General features: G+C 43.9%; 1 protein-coding gene across 1 annotated transcript in view; it reads right to left on the bottom strand.

Moving 5' to 3' along the window:
* LOC111268547 (hemicentin-1) overlaps positions 1–13,074 on the bottom strand; it is a 151,294-nt gene that overhangs the window by 71,037 nt on the left and 67,183 nt on the right. The window contains exon 4 of the mRNA XM_086971737.1: positions 8,204–8,329. Coding sequence (XP_086827863.1) covers positions 8,204–8,329 — 126 coding nt within the window. The remainder of the gene's footprint in view (positions 1–8,203; positions 8,330–13,074) is intronic.

Raw genomic sequence — 13,074 nt, 5'->3', positions numbered from 1 at the left:
CGGCCGCCACTCTCCGTATCCGACTGGAAGAAACAGTGCTTGCCGGAAGACGTTGAGACAGGGCAAATGGCTTGCCGTCTAGGGCTGTGTGTGGCCGAGTGGCTGGATTTAAGCCCTGTCGGAGCACCCAGCGTTCCGGCGTTGAATTCGAGTCTAAACCATTTCCGCTTTCGAACGAAATTCTTGAGCGACCGAACGCTTTCCAAAGCTGCTGCTACTTCTCCCGGCGGATCAGAGAGATCGGCCACTTCAAAGGCTGCCGTTTTCATCTTATATCTGCTACTACTACTGCTGCTGCTGCTGCATGTGTCGAAGCAGCGGTGCGAATGGATTTTCTAGGATGAAAAAACGTTTTTGAGATACATATATGCGCCGTTTACATACACACACACCTACGCATACACTCTAACTTATGCACACACAGCCCGGCCACATCACTTCTGTAAGTGAGAGAGATCCGGTGGTCGGGAGGAAGATCCTTCTGCTCCAACGCCGACTTACTGCCGCAGCTCATGATACAACAGCTCGCTACCATAGCTATGTTCTGTCTTGCAGCCATCAGCTAGAGGGTGGAATCTAAAGGAAATGTAAGCTGTCCCTCGACTGATGGACTACGTCAGACAAAGAGATTGGGAGATGAGCAAAAGAATTTACATTGCTACAAGCTAGTGGTTAATAAAAGTAAAGTTAACAATGATTTAGTAGGCGGACGGGTCTAACGATAAGCGTAACACGCTAGCTGCTGGCTAGTATCGCGCACGGTGATGGCAAATCACTGATCGTTGAATCGAGCCACTAAGAGACAGTTATCTCTTCTAGAACTTCTTACGTACTTCGGGGGGGGGGGGGGTGCTTCGCCACCAAAATACGGACATATCCATGATATTAGGTGTTGATGGCAGGGAGGTGCGGAGCCAACTCGATACCGATAGTACATGGAATATTTGACAAGGCAGGCTCGGCGACCTTGCCATATAAGGGTCGAAAAATAGTGTATATTATATGTAAAGCTTAGCTATTTTAGTATGTATATATCTAATAAACTTTTAATTGCTATGTCTTATTAAATGTATAATTGTACAACACTTACAGTAATTGTTACCTGGTATAATGTACTCTATTGCTAAGCTATAAAACTTAGAGTTTGGTGTGGGCAAATATTCTATGCAGGGCACAAGCGCTCGAGCATCATGATTAACACTGCCTCAAAAGTTTTCGTTATTGATGGCGCCATATTCGTTAATATTCCAACAGTAAGAACTTTAATGAATTTTTCATGCTGTTTAGTATGTATTATTGTAAATACGGCAATTAAATCGATATAGGTTGTGATATTCGTTATAGCTCGTGACTTGGAATAAAAAAAGCTTGCCATCGAAATTAAGTTATCAATCACTAAACTTTGCTTAGAAAACTCTTGATGTTAGCCATTCTTGTTCCCACTTACGTACTCGAATATGTGTATACGCCATGGCACATTGTTGTTTTCAGTCCTTTTAAGTGTGTGTTACAGGCTGACGTCTCTAGGTTTCGCAGAACCACTTCTTATTGAAAACGGTTTTTTTTCTAAGCCGCCTTAACCGCACGCGAACTACATACTGCGGTTCTTGTAAGCTGTCCAATTGATCTACCTAGTCGTATTTACTTGTATTCGAATTCGATACAACGCCAAATAACCAGATATGCAAGGTCATCCGTTTCAACCTGCCAGGTTCTGCGACAGACACGATCTCTAGTCTTCGAAGACTAGGACTTTCGAAACTCTTTCGATTTAGCGTATTAAACGACATGCCAGTTCTATCGGACGAAGGAGAAACTAGTGGACGGCATTGGACGTCCCCGCTTTTCCAGCGACTTTACAGCCGAACGAAAATCTAGAGGCAGCAAACGAAAGACGTCTGAGACTTCTGCCAAGCGATCTCTCTTCCTTACCCAGTTGAGTGTTTTCTTTCAAGACGCGCGCATTTCGCTACGTTGCTTGCAGTCTCGCGCAGAGCGGACACCGACGGTGCCTTGGTTGTCTTGCGCGTGGCTAGTTGCCTTCCTATTGTGGCCTGTGCTTCCACCTGTTACGAGTACTATAACTAACACATTTACTACCTTTAAATCGTACGCTATGTGACAGCTTCTGCCGTTGTTTGCACAACGACGACAAACGGTTGTTGAGCGAAGACACTGAACCTGTCTCAGGGCAACCTCCGGCCCCATAGATCTAGCTCGAAAAAAGCCAGGCTACCATTACGCAGGCACCACTTGACATACAGCGGCTATGCATGCAGCAGTGATATGAGCAGATGACTTAAAATACAAAGAAAATCCGTTGGGACACGAGGTAAAAGAAAGCCATGGCACAAACTCGGGAGTACTATACAAAAAAAATTGGAGAAAAGCGAAAAGCCGGAAGTAGTTAAGGGCTAAAAGAGACGAAAGACTGGTGTATAGAAAGAGAACGCAGAAAAGTTAAAGACGATCAAAAAGGAGAGTAGGTGGTTAAAAGGAGTACCCGTTCCTTCAGCTCTGGAGTCGACGAGTCGAACGTTTGAGGTGATTCGAGGATAAAGCAGTAAGCCAACTTAGGACCGGAACCTTTTTACGAACCCTGTTTCGTTCGTATGGAAAAGCCAGCCGCCATAGCCGACGAAAGCGGGTAAGCGATTAAGCCACAGAAACGGAATCGAAGAATTTTGGTAGTACAGAGCTTGGGGATAGGGCAGGACCGTCGAATATAGGGGACTTACCAAGGGTAATCCTCAACGGACCTGCGTCAGAGGCACTAACTGCCAAGTAGCCTTACTTCAAGACGACGGCGCACAAATCCAACGAGAACCGACCAATTGCTGCATAGATAGGAGCGGAACGTTACGTACGTGTCGGAGAAGTAGTAGCAGAAAGAACAGAAAAAGGAAAACAAAGGACCAGACCTTTGCACGGAAGTAGAAAAGGGCAGAGAACTTAAGGGGGCTAAAACGATACGGGTAAAGGAAAACTAACCGGTTAAGCCGCGGTAGACTCTCCTATCCCGTATCGGAAGGAAGGGGCGAAGCACAGATTAATGCGAGGGTTAGCAGTTGCTGGTAGGGATAGGCCTCAATAGGAATGCACCGGGCCGTTTGGGAACGTAAAACCGAACGTGCGCTCGACTAAACAGAATCCCTTCACAGTTCTCCCGTCGGCGAGGCAGTTAGCTCGCAAGGTGCCAGCACGATCCCGAGTATGCTTCACTTGTCCTTTAGGATTTTTTGGGCTTTAATGCCGGCGGGAGTCAGCCAACCTCGCCTTCTTGCCTTGCAAGACCTTCCTGTCTTTGTTCGCCGACCGGTGGATTCTTCGTAACACGTTGTCACCATCGCCGTAAGTAGGACTAGCTAAACTAAACGTCAACGGAAGCCGGCAGCTCTGGTAGCTGGGTTCTATTAAGTCTTTGTCAGCTTCTGTCTAGCTGCCCGACTGTTCCACACACACAAACATACCCATTTCGAGACAGTTGGGTAGAGGGAGCTACTGGGTTCCAACAGCAGAGATGTAAAGGCCCGGAAATTGGCCGAAATGAAGCCATGCCCCGGCGTCTGCTCTCTTGTCCAACATCTACGCCGATGTTTCAGACGAGATGAGAAACGTAGGGCAGTTGGCTCGCTGTGGAGACCTGTGACGAAAGTACCCAGCGTGTTGGACTGAAGGTCATCGTAGTTCGAGGAGCAAGGAGAACACATAAGGGTGACTGGGTGTCGCGGAAATACTTAATCGGTCGAGGCGTTTCTGTTTAATGGAAGCAATCTGTTGCAATATCATGATTTCTCACTGGACCCTTCAGCTCGTGTATCTATACATATAGTATATCGCACAAATGTCTCTAACGTCCTGCCACAGGGATTAGATAGGTTTCAGGTACACTTGTGTTGAGATAAAGCTAAGAACAGAGCTATTTGGTTGTGTGTCCTCTACGTCCCTGTATGTAATAGAAATGAAAGTAGTACATTTTTCGGCGCAGATATATATTTCTTAATTGGTCTACCTTTAAAAATGGCTCGTTTACACGACACGGGGGTAATTTACTATTCGTCAAAGGAATATGGGAGGTAATAGCAGGTGGCAAGACACAATGCGACCCAGTGAAGAAGAAAAATGAAACAGAAATATTGAAAACGTTTCGCACTATCTACCATCATCGCCAGGTCATGGATGTTGCATGTGAAGCTAGTTGGCTATACCCTAGATGCTCGTTTTACGAATAGCTAGTCTACTATAGAATCGTCAGCCCAGCTCTCCAAAAGATGATTCAGGTACAGATGAGGTCGTCGCCACGTACAACAGGGGCCCATACAGTATAAGAGGGAGAGCGATGTGCGTCCACCTATAGGAGCTCAGTGGGGCGTAAGACCCTGAGGTAACACCGTCATCACCCGCTCGCAGCCTAACAAATCTACCTCCGAACCAAACCGAAGCTGCCAACACCTCGTATTCGCATACTGACATCACTATACATAGACAGCTATACTTCATACACCTGTTTGTCCTACAGCCACTGGAGAGTAGTCTGTCTAGAGCAGTCGAAGTAGCAGGCTGAGGTGGCAGGAGATTTCAATAGACGTGCTGCGGTAACGGACGACGTCAAATTACCAATGCACACGTAGCTAGGAGTATAAAACGCTGAATCGCTGAGTAGCATCTTCGTGCGACTATTTCATGACACTTTATGGTCTGGAAGATGCACAGGATGAAGATATCGTACGCATTTTTTTGGTTCGTTCCCAAGTTCCGCGGTGAAGGATAAAGCAAGAAATAAGGTAATTATCCTTTCAATATTCTATGTACATTTAAGATTTGGGCTTGTAACCGCAAGCGGACGACTTTGAGATAGATTCCAAAAAGCAATCTTGCTATCGTGTTATCATGAATGTGATATTGATGATAATCCGATTTACATTTCGGCAAAATTAAGATATACGTGAAGTGTAAGCAAAGAAAACCGGGAAAGTAATCTACTTTAAATGAAGATGAAAATAAGTAAGTTATTATATAGGGAAAATGGAGCTGGCTATATGGACCAAACGCTACCGTTAAAAACAACAGGTGCCACGAGAAAGAGGCAAGGTATTCTAGTATGCTCGCCAATGACTCTCCTACTGCGTGGTTTAAACGGGCTACTACGATTTACTCATTTTCGACAAAGCATCGATAAAAATCGCCTATATCACCCATGCAGCTCACCTAGTCGGACGCTATGGGCCGCTAGTGATTTCATGTGTAAAGTTACTTTTCCAATAACATTGATAGTCAAGCCTGTGACTGTGTCTAGAAGGTACTTTATAATCATCTACTGCTAAGTTAGGCGGGTCAAAAGTTATAATTTATCTATCATAGTTACACATGGAGTTCTGCTGCGTAATTTGAAGTCGGGCTTTAAATAGCTCAAGTACTGACACATCGACAAGGTGCACTCTATCCAAGAAGCACCAAGGAACAGTATGTACGAACAGTTCTCCGAAGCCTCTGACAACACTGAATCACCTATAACTATCGTAGTTATGCATGGTTCTAGCATAAATAATGATCTATGTTAAATTCTGATCCATAATCAGGATCATCCATAACATCGTGGATATACTGATAACACTTCTGAAAACGATTCAATATGCTAGTAAGTTGTCAAAATCTCTTTCAGAAGTAACTACGTGTAACAAGCACGATACGTAATAAAGTACGAGAATACAGGTTTTGGTTTCAATTGATATATAAACACATATATGCATTTCTTCTTGGAATTACTCAATAAAATTTGCATCACGACCTTCGGTATTCACACACAGCCCAACTTCAGCCCGATCCATTTAGCATTGAAGATCTAATTATTTTGCTGCTTTATCATTTAAAAAAAGTTCGACTAATGTATCTTGCCATATTGAGGTACGCTGTTTTGCCAGATGCATTTTAATTTCAACTAGTTGCCCCTGAACAACAGACTCATAAGTAGTTAAACCGATGAGACCTGGTAAAGCGGTTTTTGCAACTACGTTTTATCTTTTAGGACTACTTTTTTAAGCGAAAACCGAGACCCACTGACGTGATCGAAAGCTTGTGAAGAAGCGTATAGCGACAACGAACTATGCCTCACGCATGTGTACACGGTGAAGGCGGCCATATTGAGCATTCAATTTACGTATTTAAGCGATTAATATAGCCATTATACTGCCATTATAAGATTACGGACGCAATCGACAGTAAGCGTCATCACTGTCGTCAACACTTGCGAGTCTGTTTTGCATATATTTCATAATAATTAACTATTAGTTTATCTGCTTATTATATTTCCACCTCCATCGGAACCGTAACCCTATGCTTGTGGTCCACTATACCTACACACCCATGCACATTAAACAAAAATCCCAGGAATTCGTGTCCTTAGCGGTCCGAGATTAAATTTGACTGTTGGAACCATTGTCCTTCAGGTGTCTTGCGTGGTCGTCCTATTCACAATTGGTTCCGTAAGGTTCCTGGATAGTGAATCTCAGTAACGACAACTTTGCGAATAAAGTTCAAAATTAAAGAAATTCTTCTACGAGACAAAAAAGACCATTCCAGCAGCCCTACTACCAAAGAAAAGAGTGGACAAAATTTTCTTGCAATGTTTTCGTCAAGTCCATTGCATCGAGGCTGTCACCATATTGTTAACATTCCGCATCTGACGACAGGCTAATAACTGACATACGTACAAATATACAGAGCCACGTTCATAGATACAAAAGGTATATATATCAGGTCAAGTCTAGTATGACGACTACGTTGTATACGAGAACCGGATACTAGAAGGAACAAATTGTGAGATATTATCTAGCCCGTTGTTTGGTTGGCTTACCTTTTATCCAATACCACCTTTGGCAAGTGAAGTTAGCAAAACAGGGCGGTAAGGGGCTTTTCTCTCGTTCGACTAACATTTCACCATTTGAAGTACGCGACATTCGCAAACAAGGGACAATGAACTTGAACCGAGCCCAATTCTTTACTTCAGAGTCTTCAGAAGGTAAACTCTTCAGACTAGTTGCGCTGGCGGCTTGCGAATTCACAAGGATGGTACTTGTTAGATAGGTGAAGGCGATCGAACGTCAGATAGAGGGCTATCGTGAAAACCGCCAACGACATCATGACACTATGTAGCGCGCTGGGCAACGCTGAACCCAAGGTATGTGATTCGATAATACACGAAACGGTCACTTCGGAGAAATTCATACTAGGCTACGTTCCAAGCATTCCTGGCTAGCTAGGACAGAAGCTAGGACTCGCATCCGTCCTAACTTCTACTCTTGTGTCCTTTTCTCGTTGAAGCCACAAAGTCCACGACTAAACCACTATAGTCAAGTTGTATGCTAGCCAAAGGCCTTCTACTATGGCCTGAACAAAACGACAACGTATAGCCTTGGAGCGAAAGTACAGACACAGTGAGCATTCAGCGAATCTAAAATGTACATGCTTTGTTATATCTGGCTAACTGTTTGGCTTTGCAAAATGCCTAGGTAACAATCGTTGGAGCCTGTCGTCGGGGCATGCTTTTTAGGAAAATCTTTTGCCACCTGATTCACGATACTAAGAACAATTGGTTCTAGACAACAAATTTCGTTCGATAGCTTAGGTAAGAGTTACGCTTATGCCAATTATGTATCTGTGTGCTATTTGTCCGTATATATGTGCATTTCTAGTTTCTTGTTGGAATCATTGGTGCGCCAAATGTTCTACTAACGACTATTGCTACTATTAAAGACTAAGGACTTAACTTCGCATACCATTTTGTCTATACGTCTATAGAAATTACTCATATGACAGCTTTATATTTAAGCTACAAAATTTATTGTACAAAGCCCATGTACCTTACGTTACTTCTCAGTCAGTAGCGTAGCCATCTTATTCTGTCGTACCGCCAACATGAGCTCACTGCTCGTTCATTTAGATCTCCTGGAACGCTTGATAGCTTCGTCCTACCTATTAAGTAGCATTGTCTTCACTGAACAACTATTTCAACCGAACTAAATCGGACGCTATTAGCCACTAAAGATATTATTTTAGCAGGGCAGACAGACGGACGTGCACATATGCACACCGGCGTGCAGGCGATATCTGATATTGTTGTGATTCCATGTGGCTCCATCTATGTTTGTTTGGTCGTATGGACGCGTCGATGTCGCGCGCATGCGCGTCTGTGACGACTACTCACCGAGTGTCTGTAGGTGAGTGAACGACAGCGATGGACACTCGCCCTGGACGTACGTAACGTCGCATTTGTACGTTCCGTCGTCGGTAACATGTAATGGCTGAATTCGTAAATGCGCCGTGCCATTACCTGTAATAAACAGATATCAGAAGCACCGCAGCACAATATAAACAAGTTCGTTAATTTAAGATGGTTTCACGGTTGAAGTAAGCAAACGGAACGATATATACGACTACAGTCGCATATAAGTCGCCAGTAAACCGAATTGGACTTGTTATGAGCGATCACCTTTTGACATTGTTGAAAACACTTATAAACCCCGCTCACTTGTCCATTTGACGATAAGCTTGATATAAGGCTATCTAAATTCATGATAAAATTCGTGTTGAAAGCATACGTAGGTCTATAGTGCTATTATGCAGGATCATATGTTACTAGTCTTGACTATCTACATCTGTATGAACAGTAATGTTAGTAGGTATTAATATGCAACAACAGAAACGGTAATAAGTTAATTAGGGGCACTGATTATTATCCGGTAACTGCAAATAATATTTGTTCCTCTTGCTTTATGCAAGTTCGATTACGGGACTCCCTCTTGTCATTGTCCGCGCTCCTTTTTTCAGTGTTCCTTGTTACTAGCAACAGTTATGTTTGACCGTTAATAATAGCCCGGCCTTATCGATCTGATCGATGGATGATACTGATAGCTGTTGTAACCGTTGTTAGTATAGTCCAGTATCTCATTAATTGGAGCCCCGCTCTTTACTAACTAATCCGAATTCTCCTACTGAAATAACACATTGCCGGCTGGACATGTGAGTCTGCAGAGAACATACAAACATTTGATAAAAACGTACGTATGGCCATGATTACTTCTTGTTTGTTCTATTTGAATTAGACAGTGAATTAAATGATCCACAAAGACAGGCGGTAGATTGAAACGGAGCGCAATCAGTTCCGTTTACGGCTATTTGTTACATGTATTGTCAACTAAAACGATGCATCCATTTATAGTTTAATGATGATTTTCATAAATTTGCTAAAAGGCTAGTTTGACATTGGTATGGCAAGTTACGTATGTACGTACACAGGAGGACATTTTGGTTTCATATGTTGTAGTGCTAAAATTCACTCTAATATATAAGAATTTTGTTCACATAGAATTTCAACCCACTTTTCTACTGTACCCAGAAATTCAGAAACGGCTCGACCTTGATTTGAAATGAGCTATTCTTTCGAAACGTGTTTTCCCGTCGTTCCGTTTAACTAACTTAGTATTTAAATAACTTAGTATGATCTGTTCCAGTATTTGGCCCTTGTTTCTGTCGACAGAGTCTCTGTACTTATTAAGCTGTCGTTATTACGTTAGCTGTAGTTAGAGCTAAATCTGCCATTCCTCTCTTTGAGATCAGTGGCAAAAAGACTTCGAGTGACTTCAGAAACGCATATATAAACCACTAGAGCCAATCGATATTTTGCGTATATCTGTGAACTAAGAAACCGTGTTTATACGTAGGACACTTACTGGCGGGGCGACGTTGAGGTTTGTGTTCATTCTCTTAATAAGTATAGCAGTCAGCATTCAACCAAAGCAGACTTAGTTTGTCCACATTTAACCCGCCCTATCTGCGTCATATATCCGCGTACCCAACCGCGTCGCTTGCCAGCCTCGATTACTCCTACTCTGTTCTGTTTATATGTTAACGAGGTTATGCTAATACGGCATAGGCGAAGCTCGTTGTTGTACTTGACCCTGCTTGTGCATACCCTTAAATCGGGCCCTCGGCCTGAAGCGCCTCTGGGCCCTCTTTTACACAGCTTCTCTACTCTGTTGAGATCACGAGGTGGGGTGTGGCTAAGAACGCGAGATAACTAAACTACTACACCTTCGCGAAGAAGGCATCCAACCCCCGATTCGACGAGTCCTAGCAGCCGGACAGTCAGCGGTTGCAGCCATAAAGCTCAAATGCTCGAGATCTTTGTATAATGGAAACGGCTAATTTTTCGCTCATTGTGCCTACTCAAACTCCACTGATGGAACCACGTTTTAACCGAAAGCTGAACGGAATTGCATTGCAACTCGCCTGTACTCATAAATCAGCTTTGAAGTACAAGGACGCAGGGCGGTGAAACCTGCTGGGCAACGATATTTCTAATTGACCACTCACAGCGCTCAGCCCCATGCGACGATGCCTCGTACAACTACATTAGAGCTAGGACATAAGAGGTCTGAATAAGCATCTTCAAGGCCACGGAAAAACTACTCTTGAAGAAAGACGTTCCTGGTAAGAAATGCCTGTGTGGCAAAGAGGTTTGGGGAGTAATGTATGTACGTATGTATGTATGTTGTGTTTCAATACCGGGAGCATGCTGTACCACACTACCGTTGTGGATCGCCCCACCAACTATAATAGCCACCCTAGAAACGTTGGCTATCCCTGTTCCTGTATCCCTGCGTGAAGCCATCTGAGAGCGGAAATGAAGCACTTTACCTTCCTTCATTTTTCCTCTTCAGGCCTCACACTAAATAGATGAGCAAATGGCAGCAAACGCTTAAAAGGGTACCTAGAAGTTTACTCGCGTTCATTGGGCCATCGCGTGCCAGCAGGCACTACAAGCGCAATAAGAAGACCAAGCGAGTAAGTTCTACAATGCCACGTTCTATCCCGTTTCATTATACCCTCTTCTACTTTCCCCCCCTCACACACACACACACACACACACCACAGCACACGACGCCGGCGTCAAACGCGGCTGTGTGCCCTGCCTGCAATCTGCTGCTATGCTACGGCCACAGCAGCAGCAGCATTTCCGACTGGTGGTAACGGTGGCAGTGCGACCAGTCATAGCTCTAATCTAAACGTAAAGTACGATAGCGCATAGTATACGCCTATAAACGTATGCCTGTCTTCTGTCTGCGTACGAGTGTATGTATCGTAGTACTGAATTTGAACAGAAGTCTGCGTTCATGCCGTAAGCAATCAACAGCGTACGGCCCTTATACGCTATCTGGCTGACTTCATTTGTCTGCCGCTGCTGGCGATCATGACATTGTCACTCGCGGCTAGTTAAAGCCGACCGCCTACGTTCGTTTTGCCTTAGTTAGTCGCCTTATCGAGGTGGAACTATCCGAACTGGGATGCTGTGGGCGATTATTGAGAATAGGCCTGCTTATTTTGCCGAGTAAGTGGAAAAAGGAAAACTATATACTATAATACTGAACATGAAACTTGGCTGAAGGAGTAGCCAAACTTTGTTAGCATTCAATCTCGGGCTACGTCTGCTGAGTTGAGTTCATTCAGCTACTTTGAGTTTATTGCATCCACGCGAGCCTGAATGACTCTTGTTTTTTGAGTACAACGTTGTTTTCAATACAGTCTTCCAGGGCTTTTTCCGGGAATTCAGGGTGGAGATGATAGCGAACAGCAATATCCTACATATCATTCGGTAGATTTACATTTGAGTATTATTTATAGGTAATTTTTTTCTCATATAGCGAAATTCTGCTGTGTATAGCAGACTACTGATACCTGCCAACTGTCGCTTTAACGATAAGGTCAGCACCGCACCACAACGTAGATCTATTACACTTGTGGCTTACTGTCCTATTGTTAGATGAGCATCTTCATATATATAACCCACGTAAAGGTTGTCCAGCGCATCCATCACCATACTAAAAACAATCGTTCAGAGAAGTCGCACAAAAACATCGAGCAACACTAAAACCGTTTTTGCCTTCGTACTTGCAGCCGTTCACCCGATGGATCCTTATGGGCACCACCTTTTTTCTACAAAATAAGCCAGCTAAAAAGGCGAAATGTCAAACAGCGGCTGCTCCAGCTCTCCTTCATCATTCGGAACCAAGCGACAATAAATCACAATGAGTCCAAAAGCCTTATTCGACCTACCGAACCGAAAGGCCCTCCCCGTTAACTGTAAACTTCTACGAAACAAAGAAAAATTCGCGGGGAACGCGATGTAGCAGGATCAGTGCAGTGGCATTAGGTACCTATGATAGTACCGTGTTTCAGCAGAACCGACATACTGGTTCAAGCTTGCCCTGCACTTGTTGCTTGCGACACCGCCAGCGATTTCCGCAAAGCGAAATCCACGGACAAGGAATTGATATCGGGACAACGGTTGGAGACAGCGAACGTGTTCTACAGGATAGCGACGGGACGACAAAGGTCTACACGCTAAAGGAACAGAGCACCGAACGAAAAGCGTTACTCCTGCTATCGAAGTAAGATTGTTTTACTTGATGTTTTCATTTTATTACCCCTGCCAAAGGCTGCTCCATCTGTCGATCTTAGGTAACAGGAAAACACGAAGAAGTGGTATAGGGAAACAGAGAGCAGCCAAGATAAAACACTCGATGCAAACGCAGACAGCAACACCGCTTCTATTGGATGTTTGAGGCCATTGTTGCAACCACGACTTGTGCTCTTACCATAGGTCGCCCACAGGCAGATTTACGAAAGCGGGTAACGACTAGATTCGTTTGGTACATCACGAGCTCCTTGTGGTTACAGTAAGCCTTCGAAACGACGTATACAGCGGAACAGCACAGTTGACCTACAGAATCACTATCTTTGCCTAATAGCGAACATTAACATAACGAAAGGACTTAACATGGGTCATAGAAGGAGTATATGTCGCTCCTTTACCGTTCCTAGTTCTTCTGCAATTATATATACATATATATAATTTTTTTTTTTTAGCGACGTAGGACCTAATGTAGCAGAAAACCATTACGAAATTGGCAATCGCTTTCTAAGTTGGGAAAAACGCATTGACTAAGCTGAAGCGACCTGTTGCTGCCGCTGTTCCCTGCTGGTTCGTTTCTGGCTCTGATAATCAGAAATTTCGAG

This window comes from Varroa jacobsoni, unplaced genomic scaffold (assembly GCF_002532875.2).
Source record: "Varroa jacobsoni isolate VJ856 unplaced genomic scaffold, vjacob_1.0 scaffold_137, whole genome shotgun sequence".
Lineage (NCBI taxonomy): Eukaryota > Metazoa > Arthropoda > Arachnida > Mesostigmata > Varroidae > Varroa > Varroa jacobsoni.
This window is presented reverse-complemented; position numbering and strand designations above follow the sequence as displayed.